The sequence below is a fragment of the Protopterus annectens genome, chromosome 4.part1 (assembly GCF_019279795.1).
Source record: "Protopterus annectens isolate FY-2018-M chromosome 4.part1, PAN1.0, whole genome shotgun sequence".
NCBI lineage: Eukaryota > Metazoa > Chordata > Ceratodontiformes > Protopteridae > Protopterus > Protopterus annectens.
Window position 1 is genome coordinate 479,455,824 of NC_056734.1, and position 17,480 is coordinate 479,473,303.

Consider the following 17,480-nt stretch of genomic DNA (forward strand, 5'->3'; position numbering starts at 1 on the left):
TGTGCAAAGATTTACAATCGGGTTTCTCTAATCATAACTCGTGGTCTGAACATGGCTGTCAAGATTCAGCTCTAGAGATTTGATTTGTACCAATCTTGGTATGAACTTCTTAGAGGTCATGTTTTATCACATAATACTTTAAGTATGACTGGATACCTAATTATAATGCTCTATATTAAGGCCACATTGTGCCTCTGTATATGTATATTGTTAAATGAAGCTATGATAAGGCAGAACTAAATAGCTGCTTTCAAATTCTAAGGGATGCTCCATAAGGGAATTATTATAACTTCTGGCAACCAACTTTGGGTGTTCCTTTTATAATTCTATACTGATATTTAAAGCTTCTGAAATGTTACAGCTAATGTTGAATATTTAACCTATAGGAATATCACCGGATTTTCAGTATTTTCATTTTCTTGTTATACTGTCACATCACTTTGCTCAAAATGGTTATTAGTCTGAGGTAATGATGATTATAATGCTCTCAGCACAAAACTCATGATTAAAGCCAAAAACAACCAGGATGACAAAGGCCCAGAATGAAGACCTATTTAAATATACTTGTATACTAACAAAGTGGCTAAAATGACAGGATTTGTATTAGCAGAAATTGTCTTAAGGATATGAAGCCTGAAACTCAAACATAAATCATTATTTAATAACTGCAAACCCTGAACAATTTGCCAGAAACCTACCTTTTATATGGAAGCAGATCGAACAAATAAGATCCAAAATCAGGCACATTCTGTAAAATCAGGGACCATTGGAAACATTCAGAAATGAGGATTTCAGATTTTTTTTCATGTTATGTATAATTTGTCTTTTATTCTGCTGTGTAGATAATGGTGCCTTACTTATCCTGCACTACTTTAGAAGATCTAGTTGTGCCTTTTATGGAAACAAGCTTTTCTCTACAGGTCCTCACTGAATTGGGCACATCCGAATCAGACTATCTATAGCCAACAAAATGAAAGTAATAAATGCCATTTACTTACACCTTTTTAAATTTTAGTTATAAATCCTCTGTTTTTTGGTACTTTCTTTCCATTCATTATCGTTTCTATGTGTGTGTTCTTCTTTTATGTTTATATTTAAGTTAACAGGTCTAGTGTTCATGTCAATGGTCATAACCACTCCCAGATAATAGCTTGCCCAACATCTAGACATGCTGTCTAAGCTTGAAGGTGCTTAGTACAACATCTATAATATTAAAGCATCTGGCACCATTACCTACAATGTTTGCATTTCTGGAGTTATTGCATGAAGATGCAAACACCATTCATTAGACCATAGAGATAGAAAGTAGTAAAACAAATGACTTTGCCATTCGGCTTGATTGTTTACAGCAATCATTAAACATTATATTACTGTGAGTACATGGGGAATTACTATTAGTCTTACTCTATATGATATTGTACAAACTTTAATTTTTAATTTTTTTTGTCTGCTCACGTTTTGTTTATAACACTAACGTTTCTGGAGCTTTTTTCCCCGGGCCTCTGCTGAAAAATGGTTACCTCATGACTCAGTCTAACTTTCCCAGTAAACAAATGCCAAATAAATAAGTTCATTTAGAAGTCTCCTTTTCTTGTCACTGTTGCATTAAAATTCTCCAAGATGCACATTTGTTTCCTTTATATCTATCTTGGTATGTTGATATGCAAATTCTTCTCCGTCTCTCCTATTTATCATGAGGCAACCAATGGTAACTTTGATATAGTGTTGTAATCTAAAGCTGTTTGCCATGTTATTTAATGAAACTATTTGCTTTGCATTTTTCTTTGGTTTGCAGTTGCTGCTAATTTATATTCATTTTAAATTTGAGAAATAGAAGATGAGCAGTGCAGCATTCTATAAGAGAGAAAGAATTATTTCAAGAATACCCAGTTGTAATGAACTGCTATGTTTACAGCAAAGTCCCAGCAGTATATAAATCATTATTTTTCATGAAATCTTTCAGTATATTCAATTTAGAGGCCCAGTGCCTGTATTAGATATATAGCTGTGTGTATCATGTTAAACAATATGTTTTCGAACAAACAATGCTTTCAGAACCTGGCTGAAGGATTATAATGACTACCACTGCCATTGCTGCCTAAAACAAATACTTTTTACACTTGATTTATCAGAATACCAATGGCATTGAATGTCAGTTCTGAATATTTGCTTAGTTTTATAACTATTTAATTCTAGAATGTTAAAAATGCATGGAGTGAGAATACAATGAGCCATGTAGTTTCCACATACAGTTTGACAGTCATCCTTTCCAAGGACATAAAATGTATCGCTGGCTTCAGTAAGCTTAAGGCCATTAAGAGGTGGTGTGTCTAGCTGGTGTTGCACTATATTTGTTCCCTGTCATTCTTTTACAGGTATCAATGAATCTTAACTAGTCTGGATGTAGTTGTTCTAAGTAAAAGTGAATTATACACATGAACAAGCAGAATTTAACATTGTAAATGTACTTAACTCATAATGGTGTTCTTTTTTTATTCTGTAGCTTTTGAAATGAATCCATATAGCTGGTGTTGCAAGAATGTAAACAAGCAAGCATTCTGTGACAAGTATGCAGAGAAAAGGCCAAAAGTTACATGCACAAATTACATATCACCTTCAATAAGTAAGACTTTCTAACCACCAATGCATTCAGTGATGAAAAAGTTCTGAAAACTGTGTTGTTTTGCTTTACATTAATTTCAATCTGTATTCTATGTGTTTATGTACAATGGGGTAGAATGTGACACAACTGTCTTACACTATAATTTGAGAAAATGGTACAAATTATCAATCTGTGCTGGAACATTAAAAATCCTTACTAAGAGGTTATGGCATCAACATGTAGCTTACTCTGGTACTGATTTTAAGTTTGTATTTCTTTTTGCTACAAATATATGGATATAACTGTTTAAAATAGGGAGTTATAAGTTAAGTTAACTAAGCCTAGTGCAGTCTCAATGGTACCCCATCAGAAACAACCATGTCACTTAAAAACGTAGGTTTAGGGTTGGACCAGTCACTTAACTTCCATAACCAAACTGAAAACACCAGGAGAAAAACCAACTCTCTCTTATTCTGGTCCTGAAAAACATCTCCCTTTCTCTTCAAGCCAGCAGAAGCTACAATAGACAAAGGAGTTATCCAAGCACAACTCAAATACTGGCTTCCCATCATAGTACACAGCCTCTAAAAACCTCATCCACTCTATAGTCCATTGAAAACTAAACAAACTGATTCATTCCCAACTATACCCTTCTGGAATAGCACTATTCCACCCCCTCCAAAGCCAGATGGCTTCCAGTCACCCACAGATTTAAATCACTCTGAGGGTCTCATGTGTTTTGTTTTGTTTTTTTATTAATCTTTGTTGAGTGGGTTAGTCCTACTAGGCCAGTGCTCTCTTTTCAAGGGAGACCAGAGAAGATATTCATACTGAGTAAGGGAAATTTGGCCAGGGCCCCATGGAACTTCATCTACTCTTGTCTTGTTATTTTGTTTCATGGTCATTAGATTGTGGAGGGCTGCAGCTGAAGAGATTGTGAGAAATCAAAGATGGAGGATGCCATGAAAGAAAGAGCTGTGTGTTTTTATTTGGAAGAATATGACTGCGAGTGAACTGAAACTACTGGAAATTAAATTATCTTGACAGAGTTGGAAGGAGGTGGACTGTTGTCACAGGATTTCCTGAAGCTGATGAATCAATGTGAACTAGAGAATGAGTCAGATGAGAGCCAGAGTGAGGTAGTTAATCAAGTTAAATGAATATGTAAGAAAAACATTTGATAGTTTCTGAGGGCAAAGAAGTGTGTTTTTGTGATAAGGGAGCAGCAGACACTGATGTGAGTTCTGCTAGTCGAAGAACTAGTTGTAAGAGCACAAATTGGTAAGAGGATGTAAAAATATTGTGTAGATACTGTAAGAATGGGAAGACAAAGAGATGTAACAGCAAAGGCGGAATGCACACAAAAGACAGCGAGTGATCAATTCAAAATAAAAAAGCCTGTGTTAGCAATTAAAACAAAAACTAGCATTTATTTAAATAGATATGATGTTAAGGACAATATAATTTTACCTTTAGGCTTTAGTATAAAGGATATCAGAAAATTAATATATCTGGGGACTGAAGACTTCTGTGAAGAGACTTTGAAACCTTTGGTTTGTTAGAAAGCTTTGTCTCAGGTGGGAAGAAAACAATCAGCAGCACTATAGACTGTATATATTCCACTACAGCCTAAAAAGAAAGTGCCTTTGTAATTCAGAAATGCTGATAACAATGATGCTGAGATTAAGATTTTTTTTTCGATCTGTAAAGAAGTGCATCATGTAAAAAATGTGTGAACTTAGGAATATTGTTAAATTAACTTTTACAGATGGAAATGTGAAACGTTCAAAATATAATTAATATTAATGGAAAGAAGGTCACTATAAAATACTGCAACCAACCAGTGGCCTGTTTTTTTTTCTATAGAGATGAAAGGCATGTAGTACAGTACTGTGAAAAAAAGAAGATGCAGTCAATGTGGAGAGAAGGGTTGTGAACATGTAATATTCTAGGACAGTTTTGGATGGATTGTCCTATGCTGCATGAAGAAAGAATAACTGAAGAAAATAATAGTAAATAATGCTGTGGGAGAAAACATAGGGAAAAACAGATAATAAATGATGATGAAATTGACTTAAACATTGACAAAAATATTATTCAAGAAGAAAATAGATATGAAGTCCTGGAAAGTCATGAAAGAGAAGAGTGACATTCTGAGACAGGAGAAGAAGAACAAAATAATGTAAAATCAGTAAGATGAAGAGTAAGGCAAAGGAAAAGACAAAAGAAAAACTAGAAAAAACAAGAGAAGGAAAGGGAAAAGATGATGTAAATATATTAAACATTAAAGTAAATAATATTAGAAATAAGATGAATCTGAAGCTAAAGATAACCTACTGGCCAATAAATTCAGCTCAAACTTTATCCCTGTCTCTCCCATATATCTCACATGAAATATCTGAAACTGACTCATTACCAGCAATCATAAAAGATCAAGTCTTGAAAGAGCTATCAAGTGAAAAAATACTGCACCAATAGGTCCTGTCAATATGCCATGAAGCATGTTGAATAACACGATGCATTGTTTAGCCACCCCACATAACACTGCTCAGCCTTAGCCTCTATATGGGTTTTGTAACAAATGAATGGAGATCGGCAACAGTTATTCCCCTGCATGAAGATGGGCCTTCCATAGACTCAGGCAATTACATACCCATAAGTCTGATGAGCTTCATATGCAAAGCCATGGAAAGAAGTATTATGTGATTTATCAATAAGGATGCAGTGAGCCTCCAAACCATGGACCCTTTTCAGTTTGGAGTCACCAAAGGCAGGTTAAGATAACTCAACTTGTTGAACTTCTTTTGAAAAGGTCAACAAACCAATGGATGAAGGCAAAACGGTACACTCAACCTGGCGAAGGCTTTTAACACAACCACCAAATCTGGCATACTAGAAACGCTTAATAAACTGGGAGTAAACCATTATATCACTCATTAGATTGACAACTCACTGTCAGATAGGACACAGAATATCAAAATAGGGGAAGCTACTGCCTCAAATTGACCAGATACTGGTGGAGTCCTGTACGGGTCTGTGCAGAGATCTCTTCTGCTCTGCATGTACTTCTCAGAAGTAAAAGATAATACCAGAGGACTCTGGCTAACCAAGTTTGCAGATGACTACAAGCTAGGAGGAGTGATCATATCCCCAAAAGACTCAGCCATCCAACAGGAAGGTTTATTCAAAACAAATGGCTGATGCCAGACTGTTGGCTTAAAGCTAAATTTAAAATATTCATTATTGTCTCCTTTGGAAAGTCAACACACCTGGGGAACTATGCCATTGACATCACACCCCTAAGAATTGACCCAATACTTTGGCATTTGGGAACATATGTGGACAGTGGCCTAACTTTTTACCAGCATCTGCCTATTAGGGTAAGGAAGTCCTACTATATTACACAGCTCATAAAAAGGGGGGATTTTTTCCTATATTCAGGGATGTCATTTCTCCCGTTTAATCCATCATCATTAGGCCAGTCTTGGAGTATAATGTCCCTTTTGGCATATATCTCTCCAAGCACATGCAACAACTGGAATACCCACAGAGATAGATTACAGAAAGGATACAAGGCCTAAACAATATGTCCTGCTAGACTTCTTCAAAGCCCTAATGCTATATTTGGTTTTCTACAGACTGCTAAGAGGTGACCTGGATCTAGCATATAAGGCATTATCTGGCACATTACTGATGGACTTAATTCAAATCTACAGATCAGGTGGTATCAGAAATACTCAACCCAGAGATCTAATCCTCTTCTGTGCCATTAACATAATGGTTTGAAGGGACAAGTGTATCTCACAGAAATAAAACAAAACTCTTCCCTGACCACATTCAAGTGTAACTTGTATCAATGGATGGGACATAGGAAATTTACCCCAGGACTCCCCCGTACTACTAATAGACAGGGGCAGCTGCTAAGTGCTTTATCTCAGTGCATAGGTCCCCCTCCAAATATCTATGTGTTGATCTAGTAATTATTACTGGAGTAATATATAAATATAAATATTGGAATGGGTTAGGGGGATCTAGAGTCCAATGAGATAGGTTCATTTTAAGCACTGAATGGGATAATTGATTAGGCTTAAAATGATCCACAAAAGCACTTGGCCAAGTACTAACCTGTGAACCAATAATGGTAATTGAATGTTGTAAGAAGGTTAAGGCAGAAATTATATGTTATTAGATACAAGTTATATAAAAAAGAAAAAAAGAGAGAAACCTGAGGATTTGTGGGGAAAGAATACTATATGGTCTGTAGGAACTGAGGAATGTTTTGGTATAGAGATTTTGGTAAACAATGAAATTAAAACACTAGGTGTTACAATATTAATACCAGGTTAGATGGTGAAAGGTATGTAGGAATATTTGCAATTTTTGCATACACAAAAATGACAGAGAAGAAAAAAACATGATGTTTAGAAAATATGCTTTGGTTACTATCATTAGTATGTTTATAATTTTGTTAGGAGGCTTTAACTGCAATTTAAAAGAAGAGAGATGAAAAATGACACAAGATGTGAACATAGTAAAGGAAGTTATAAATTGTGGATGACTACAGATGAGAAAAGAGAATGGACTTATTAAAGAAACAAATAAAACAGAGATAGATTATGTAAAATGTTCTAATGAAATGGAAGAAGTAAAAATGTGTGGAGATAGCTGAATTTTATAAAGTGGTGTGGGCAAGAGTAGGTGAGAATAAGGGTATAATAAATCAAAGAAAAGGAATAAAAAAGTTGGTTAGTGAAGTTAGCAAGACAAAAGAAATTAATTTGGAAGGTAAGAAACCATGGGAAGAACATATGAGAGTAAGGGGTGTTTATTAAAATTGTTCTGTATGGTAGGTAGTGTATAAAGAAAAATATAAAATTTTCAATGGTAGAAAATACAATAAAAAGGAAAAATAGAAAATGAAGAAATTTAGAAAGAAAGAACTGTATGCAAAAAACATAAAGTAAAAGTTGATGTGTTAAAGCTATCTGAAAGTATTAAGGTAGAATTAGGGAAGGAGATTACAATTTAAGAAGTGGCAAAAGATGATAAAAGAGGGGAGATATGAATCTGCACCAAGATTAGCTGGATTAAGTTGTAAATTGTATAAGTGAATGGAGGTAAAAGAAACAAAAATGTTTTTGCAAAGTATTAAATGAATTGTTAATTAAAGTAGTATTGCATAATGAAGTATGTAGTAGAGTGATAAACTCTATATGACATTTTTAAAAGAAATATATAAGAAACTAGAGACCTATAAGGTTGGAATTATTGATTATAAATGTATTAAAATAAAGGATGCAAAAAGGGTTAAATGAGTTAATATGAAGTATGGTATTTGTTGTTAAAAGAAGAAAATTAAGCATAATTATAAGAATAGTAAAAGAAATAATAAGAATGAGTTTGTTAGAAAAAAATGAGATACGACTAGTTACACATGCTATAGAGAAGGCATTTGATAAAATAAGTCATAAAGCCACGCGAGAAATGTTTGAATCACGTATTATAGGTAAAAATAGTGGGAACCATAAAAATTTGTTATGAAAATTCATGGGTGAAAGTAATGGTGAATGGATAGATTGGAGGTTGGAAGTTAGGGTAAGAAAGAGAGTTAACCATGGATATCCTTTAAGTACGTATGTGTTTTGTTTTAGTAATGAATGCAATTGTTCAAACTTTTATGTCAAAAATGGATGAAGCATGTTGGAAGATTGGGAAAGAAACTGATATATCAGTATGTTTATCTCTTAGAGATGATTTGTTTATTCTAGTAAAAAGTTGAAGATGGATAAATGAAAGCATCATAAAAATTGAAAAGTTATTGAAAATGAAGGCTTGAGACTGAATAAAGGAAAAAGAAAGGTGTTTGGTGAATAAAAAGATGCATGCATTTATTATAATAGGAAGGAAATTACTATATTAGATGTTAAGTTTGAAAAATATGAAAATATACTGATTTAGTGGAAAGAGAGAATGGAAGAACTAAAAAGTTGTTAGCATGAAGTAAACATTTTAATTTGTCCAATAACAAGAATGTTGATATGTTTAACGTATATGTTCTGGGAAAATTTGCTTTTGTTGGGGGAATTTATGTTTCCTAGAAAACTAAAAAAGAGTTGCTAGAATTTTTTTTCAGGTTTAGCTGGCGTTCTGCATTGAATCCCATGTCAAAGAACAATATCATATAATAAAAAAGAAGGGACCAAGATTAAAAATCCCATTTTTCTAGTATCAGTGTAATATTGTGTGTTATAAAAAATGTGAAAGAGAGATAAAATGGTGGGAATGTTGTTATATAAGAGGTATGAAAATATTGAAACATGTAAAAGGTAAAAGAAGGAATTAAGCAAATATTATGTAAAGGAAAGAGTCTGTAAGCAAGGTACAATTATGGAAAATAATTAAGGAATCCAGATGAAAGGGAATGCATGGTAATTAATAAGTTTAATGCTACTGGCTACAAAAAACAGTTACTAGAAAATGGAAATCAAAATTTAAACCAACTGTAATTGAAGTACTGAATATTCTAAAGGAGATAAAAGAACTAGAGGTAGGATCTTTAGAAAAGGGAAGGAACAAATTACTTGGAAATAAGTGGAATTTGTGGAAATAATGCATGCAGCATAATGTTCAGCAGAAGGAGAAATGTCTAAAGAAAAGCAGGAACTGAGCAATTTATGTAATGTGGGAGTGAGAACAGTTGCTAAAAAGAAAGAAAATGTTTATGCAATGTATAATGCATGACTATGAAAATGTTAATATGCCCTTTTCTACTAATGTACATGCTCTGATATTTTGAGTGATAATTCAGCAAAGGTGTACAAAAAAAAGCAAAAAAATGCCACTTTTAAAATCTGTAACAGCTGGGACTAGACTACCAGTCACTGAATATCCTGAGATCTGTTTCTCAGGAATCAGCTTGGGATTAGTGCTCCTGATTTTAGTGCTTCTGGTTTGCTACTGCTGAGAGAAGGACTAGAGGGGTATTCATTTCTTGCTGGTCTCTGATCATCACTGTGTACAAGACTTCACTGAATGGTCCAATTGCAGTTCTGGTAAGAACCCACTTCAGGACCTTTGTGCAACTTGGCTGTTGTAGATTCCATCCAGGGTATCTTCCAATACAACTACAGCAAGTGCACTTAACTCATTGACACCTGGGTTAATAGTACTTCTCAGGAAGCAACTTGGAATTATTGCTACTCTTTGCTTCTTGTGAGAGAAGGAAAAAAAGGATCATTAATTCCTAGCTGCGTGCAGCTCTGTTGAGACCACTACTAACTCCACTACCAGACAAATAGCATCTCCAGTTACCCAAAACTGTCTCCATTACCAGACAAATAGTACCTCCAGTTATCATCTCCAAACCTCATAAGAGATACTTCATTATTAATCCCATATCAGTAAACATCGGAAACCATGGACTTGCATTTTCCACCTGTCTTTGTAACCAGATTGGTTGGCATGGGTATCCTGGAACAATGTAGCAATTATATCATGTTTGCTGACAGCAACCTTCTACTTAAACTGAAAAGTATGTGAGCGATGTACTTATATAATGTTACTGGAGCCAAAGGTCCCAAATACATCCACTACAAATGGCAAATGGGCTGCCAAGAATACACAATGCTACACTATACCTGTCACACACAATCAGATTAAGAAAACCAAGGATCCACCAAGAAAATACAGAGAAACAACTCTAGAAAGAAGCCACATGAACCACTGATATAAAAAATGCCATAAACCAATTTTATTTAAGCTTAAAATTCTCTTGTATATTTTCATCTGAATACAAACATCAAGCGGCTTAAGAATGAAAAGAAACTTTCCAGAATCCACATTTATAACAGTTCATTAAGTTGAATAATTGATGGTCAATTAACTAATTAAGAAAGCAATGTTGCATCACACACAATACAGACAAAACACATAGACCTACATACACTGAGGATCTTACATGTAACCTACTTAAACCACAAAGGCCTCTTAAATGTAACCTAAGAAACAAGTAGCCTCACTAACCTCACAAACATGCAACTCAGGCAGCACCAACCATGAAACATGCATCTAAGGCTCTCAGTGACTCAAATCATAAGCCCAAAAGGCAAAACTCCACACAATCCAGTATCCTAGTCTTAGGTGATTCCGTAGTGAGACACAGTATTGTAGCGTTTATCAGGCTGAGTATGGAGAAGATCACAGATAGTTGCCTGTCAGGTGCCAGGATTCACCACATCATGCATGTGCTCAAGTCCTTGCACCACAAATAAATATTTGGCATAGTCATAATACATGAGAGAATAAATGACTTGAGACATACCTCCATGGACTGTATGAAAAGAGACATAATGGAGTACTCAGAATATGTAACTGAGGGTGGAATGAACCTAGCCTTGATCAGCATTTTACCTTCACCTAGAATGATGACACAATCTGAACAAAAAATGATTGATGATAATTAATAGCTTAGGTGCTGGTTTCATTTAAAGGGGGTATAATATATATCTGTCTGAAAAGACATGGTAGACAGTCTTAACTGTTTTGCTAGGCATGGCCTGCAGCAGGCCTCCCAAAACTTTTGTATAGTTTCAAAAACATTAGCCACACCCATTATGCCTTTTTCAAGCAAAGTCAGTCTTCAAAATCTTTCAACACAGCAAAACTTTGGAAAACATGATGGTATTACTGCTCAATGCCAGGAGCCTAAAAAGAAACCTACACTCCATACAGGGAGTCCCTTACCTAAACCTCATTGGTATATGAATCATAGCAGTGACTTGGTTCAAGAATATTGACAGCATCCCATCAGTGCAAGATTTCAGTGCCTACTGCATGTTCAGACCCACCACACTAGATGAAGGCACTAAAGGCAGACGTGCCTTTATATTCATAAAACAAAACTATACCTCTAGACTTGTTAAGCAGGATAATGACCTGGAACTCCTTTATGCCCAGCTTACCATTAACAAAACTCCAACTCATGTTTAGTCAAGTATAGGACTTCCTCTAAGACCAACTTAACTCATGACTCGTACTTATTTACTATGGAAGCCCTAATCATTCAAACACCATTTTCTTAGGGGAATTCAACTAATCTTCCATTAACTGGGAAAAGTATTCATCCCCAAACATGTATGTCCAGAGATTTATGGACTTCATAAATACAAACTCACTGAGCCAGTTAGTCCATACTCCAAAAATTGGCAACAAAATTTGGACTTGGTTCTTACTAATATAGGACAGTTCGGTTCCTCTCCAGCTGCAACACCCTTTCAGTTCAAATAAGGCCATAAATCAGTCATATTCACCATAAGACTGAAGTAGGAAGCATCCTCTAATAACTCATTCAGAGAATAAGCCAAAGCATATCTATTAAAACTGAGTGATGACCTGGCAAAATTCAACTTTCCCTTCCACCCTGAGTAACCCTCTACAAACACATAATCCTTCAATTGCAAATTCTCTGATCATGCAAACAACTGCACTGAAGCATCTGTCCCCCTCCAAAATAAATACAATGCCAAGTTTAAAAATAAGCCTTTATGGTGGAACCCTAATATAATCAGGCTCTACAATAAAAGGAAAAAAGCTTGTAAAAGCAAATCTAATTCTTCAAATTCCAAAAATGCCTGCTAATGCTGAAAGAGAACTATGAACCCAATTAATCAATTAAAGCTGGATATGAAGGAAAAATAGCAACCCAGGCAAAAGACAATCACAAAGTCTTTTTAACTATGTCAGAGACATCAGAAATAAGGTTCAAAGTTGTACCAAGTTAATAATAAATGATATCACATACACTAAGTTGAAGTTAATCCTAATGATACCAGACACTAAGCCTGAAAACATAGCCAAACTTCTAGCAGATTAATGCAGTTCTCACTTTTACCCCCCCCCACTTGCCTAAACATGATATCATCATTCTCACTTCCTCCTCAAATCTCCTAGGAACAAGTTTAAAAATGCGCCATCCAGGACCAAGAACGCGTCTTCTGTTGGGCCAGATAACATACCAGGTTGCCTGTTGGTCAGCCTGAAGCATGAATTCTCAAACCCCCTACAGAAGCTTTTTCAATATTAGCCTCCAAATGACTGGAGGACTGAACATTCATCTCCCTTCAAAAATGTGTGGTGTCAACCCATCTGGGTAACTATAGACCTATAAGCTTGACCAGCCTCACCTTCAAGGCTATAGAAAGGATCATTATGGAATTAATAAAGAAAGAGATAGGCAATCTATAAAGCATTGGCCTGAGCCAGTTTGGTCCAGTCAATGCCAAATCCTGCCTACTCAACCTGGTTGTCTTCTTTGAGAAGGTTACCAAAGCAATAGATGAGGAATAAATGTTCACATTACGTATCTGGTCCTCAGAAAGGCATTTCATACCATCTCATATTCAGACATACTCAACTAACGTATCTAGCTAAATGTAATCCTTATGTAACTCATTGATAGCAAACTGGCTCACAAATAAAATCCAAGAAATTAGAGTGGGTGGATCGACCTGCACCAAGGGATCTGTCACTAGTGTACACCAGAACCTGCTCCTCTGGCCACTGTTTTTGACATCTACTTCTCAGGACTCAAGGAAAATGTTGAGGGCTTTTGGTTGACAAAGTCTGCAGATAACTGTAAACTTGGTGCCATCATAAACTCTGCAAAGACACCAAGATCCTTCATGATGGTTTGTAACAAACAAATAGCTGGTGTCAGAACTAAGGCCTATAACTAAATGCCAAAAAATGCATAATTGTATAATTCAGGAAGAAAGCAAGATGACCCTACAATCATCAACACTGCCATGACAATTGAGCTAGTAGTGAGAGACCTGGGAACATATGTCGATAATGAGGTATCATTTGACCACCACATGCTGACTTTTATTAGGAAATACTTCATTATAGCACATCTTATTAGCAAGGATATGGCATCCAAATCTAGGGAGGTGATGATTCCACTGAAGACTGCACACTGCACTCATTAGGCCAGTCATTGAATATAATGCCCTATTCAGCAGGCACCTGTCCAAGCACCTGACTTATCTCAAGTGACTACAACATTTTCTCACCAAAAAACTTAAGAGGCTAAATCACAAAAGCTAATCTGTCTGCAGCATAGCCCTATCTCTGTTCCTAGTGTCTTAATGTTGCTAAGGGGAAATCTCTGTCTCACATACAGAACCCCTGCCAACCACATCATTACAGACCTTCTACACATCTGTGAGTCCAATAGTGGCAGTAACACCCAATCTAGAGACCTCAGTCTCTATTGCAACTTAAATAAAACATGGTGGGGGATACATTTTTCTCATTGAGAATACCAGTTCCATGGAACCTCCTTCTTCTCCATGTAATGTTTAGTACATGTCATGTTATTTAAGTGCAATCTGGATGCATGGATGGGAAGCCATAATTTCACCGCTAGTTTCACACCTTTGACCATTATGGATGAAGGGAACATGCAAATACCTATTCCAGGGCTATGTTTTTCATGCTTACTATGTAAAGGGTTATCTCACAGTACTAAATGATTATCTCCCCTGGGGTTATACAAGACTTCTGCACAAATAGAGAGACCTTGCCAATAAGCTGCTAGGGCTATAAACTCTGTAGGAATGCATGACTATGCTGTTATGATCCTGACAGATCAATAGCTTAGAAAGTACTTACAAACTTATGAACAAAGTAAAAATGTATGTAGACAACTTACCTTGAGTAGCTAACACTTTTAATACTATTCCTCACTATAATATCACTGACAATATGATCAGATGCATTATAAGTCCCTATGCAAACTATTAGATTGCCAACTGATTTACTGACAGAACACATGCTCAAAAGGATTCTCAACAGTGGTGTATCCAATGGTTCTGTTCTGCAGTCTTTTCTATTTGGCTTTTTGTCTGATGTCACAACTGTCATCAAAGACCTTTTTCAAAGCAAGTTGGCAAATGAGTGAAAACTTGGAGGTGTCATCAACTCCTCAGAGAGGACCTAACTTAAACAAACTCTTATGTGTCAAGATTATGCTAAAAAAACTGAACATCAAAAAGTGCAGGATCATAGAGTTTTGGAAATTCAAAATGTCACATCTTCAACATCAGTGATGCACTCCTTAAAACAATGCTGTAAATGCAGACCTAGGCACCTTCATGGATGATAAATAATTCTTTGACCACCATTAGAAAAGCCTGTTATCTCACCCAGCTGATTACCAAGAGCTTCTCCTCTGAAGTCATCATTGTCCTCTGCTCATCTCTCTTCAGTCCTATCCTAGAATACAATGTGCATTTAGTGTCTGTCTGTCCAATGACATAAACCTACTTGAAAAACTGTAAAAAAAATTCTCATTAGGTATTTCTTGGGCATGAGCTCCCTAAGGTATCCAGAGCAAGAACCAGTCTCTCTTATCAGGCTCCACACTGTACAAGGAGTGACCAAAAAATGACATCATTTCTGTAGTTTTCACCATCATCATCCAGTTATTGGCAGTTTCAGTGCGACTCATACAAATAATTTCACCTCAGCAAAACCCTCCAATGCGATAACCTCACAGCTGGACTCCCTGGATCCACAGCAATAGATGGCACTGAGATGAGATTAGAAATTATCAAACAAAATTGAACACAGAAGAGAAAAGGACAGTAGAAAGCAGCAGCAAAAATAGAGATAATCATTAGTAAAGTGTAGGCTATCATTAGTATAGTGATAACCAAACTACACAACAATCAAGTTAAAATAATTAAAGCAAATTCAAAAAAAGAAAACAAAAATAAAAGAAACAAGAAATAGACACTTTGTAAAAGCAAAAACCAGAACAATGAGTTAAGCAAGCAATTGCTATCATCTTGCCTTCCAACCCCCTTCAGTTAGGCATCAAATGGCTTAACTGGAGTATTGCTTAGTAGCAGCCTGTGAATATGTGACAGTATCAAACTGTTATCTTTACATTTAATCTTATTACATACAAGGATTGCTTGATTTCTATTGTTACACTTCATGCCTTTACTCCATTTTACAAGAAATATATCCCATTGGAGTTCACAGTGTCTTGCAGGTCTATATTATCATATTGCATGCCCAGAAGAGCGAACGACAGATAATCAACCCCATGTAAGCAAAAGCTTACAATGTTGAAACTTCAGAACAGCGATTATTTTCCAATGGAAAATAATCGCTGTTCTGAAAGAAAAAAAAAAATACAGTAAAACATTACTTAACGTGGGGGGCTATAACCCCCTACTTAAATATACCAACTCTGAGATCGCACTACAGTGACGAAAAGGCAAAGTAGCGAAAGCAGCCAAACTAATTTTTTCCCAGGGAAAGAAATTGCTGAAACGCTGCTTCACTATTTTGCCTTTTCGCACTTTACTGTTTGACAAGGATGCATTCGACAACCTGAGTCTGCGATGGTGTAATAAGGAACCGTCTCTTGCACATCATAATTTACTTTAATGTGGACATGTGTAATTGCACAGATATCATTAGAGAATAGTAGCCTGTACATAGCATAAATCAGAAAGACAAAAATAACAGGGTTACCAGTACTACAGGAAAACAACAAACAAAATAAATGAATAAATTAGTTAAGGGGTATTTTGTTGAGACAGAAAATTAAAAATTGACAATATTTGGTATTTGTGGTCTATATTTTCGGGAATAATGCATAGAAATTGTGTTGCTGCCATTCTCTGTTTACTTTTTTTTTTAATTTTTCACTTTTTTATTTAGAAACTGCATATGGTGACCCTCACTTCACTACTTTAGATGGAAAAAGTTTTACCTTTAATGGTCTTGGTGATTTCATACTTGTGAACGCCACAGATGAAAATACTTCTTTTATTCTGGAAGGTCGCACAAATCAAACAAGTGGTGACTCGTATACCAGCTTCATAGATGTTGCTGCACAGTATACCTCTAGCACAACAAATAAGGTACGTGACATCAGGCATTTTCATTATACTGAAAGCCTTGTTATAATGATTATTTCCATCTCTCTCTCTCTCTATATATATATATATATATATATATATATATATATATATATAGGTCTACTGCTTTTAGTCGAATTATATTTGGTCGAAAATGATTTCAGACAGCCTACTTTACTGAAACCTCATTTGACTGAAATCACATTTGGTCGAAAATGATATTTAGCCCCTGCCCCACTGCAGTGCGACCCTGGAGTGAGAATATAAAGTTAGGGGGTTGTGGGGGGGCACAGCCCCCTACATTGGGGGTGTGGGGGATGTATCCCCCCACATTTTGCAACCAGTTTTTACTGATGCTATATGTTTTAATGTATTTTTAATGGCTGCACATATATAGTGCATAAACTGCAATTATGTGGTAGGCTACACCCCCCACACCTCCCAATGTGGTGAGCTGTGCCTTCCACACCCCCTTAACTTTATATTCTCACTCCAGGGTCGCACTGCAGTGGGGCAGGGGCTAAAAACCATTTTTGAACAAATGTAATTTGACCAAATGTGCTTTCAGTCAAATGAGGTTTCAGTGAAGTGGGCTGCCTGAAATCATTTTCAACTAATTTTACTGCAGGGTTATCAATAAAAATTATAAACTGAGTTTCACTGTTTATGTATGCACTTCCCCGGCAGCAAGTGATGTGAAACCCAGCTTGCTCATCCAAAGCACGGTTTTGAAGCACTCCTGACTACAATCGGTGACAACTTTCCCCCGCATAAAAAAAAAAAAAAAAAAACAGCAAATGAACAATCCACATATTTTCAGGCCTAATACCTTCCAAACACCACTGAAGTGCAATCAAAGTTTGTCTGAGGATACCAGCATCAACAACACAAAAACAACCCACTACTGCCAACTTCTCCCACCAGAAACGACCCCAGAATCACTT

General features: G+C 35.9%; 1 protein-coding gene across 1 annotated transcript in view; it reads left to right on the forward strand.

Annotated features, from left to right (window-relative positions):
* The window catches only part of LOC122801237 (mucin-4-like), a 163,137-nt gene that overhangs the window by 118,204 nt on the left and 27,453 nt on the right, over positions 1–17,480 (forward strand). Inside the window, exons 11-12 of the mRNA XM_044070789.1 lie at positions 2,504–2,623; positions 16,337–16,539. Coding sequence (XP_043926724.1) covers positions 2,504–2,623; positions 16,337–16,539 — 323 coding nt within the window. The remainder of the gene's footprint in view (positions 1–2,503; positions 2,624–16,336; positions 16,540–17,480) is intronic.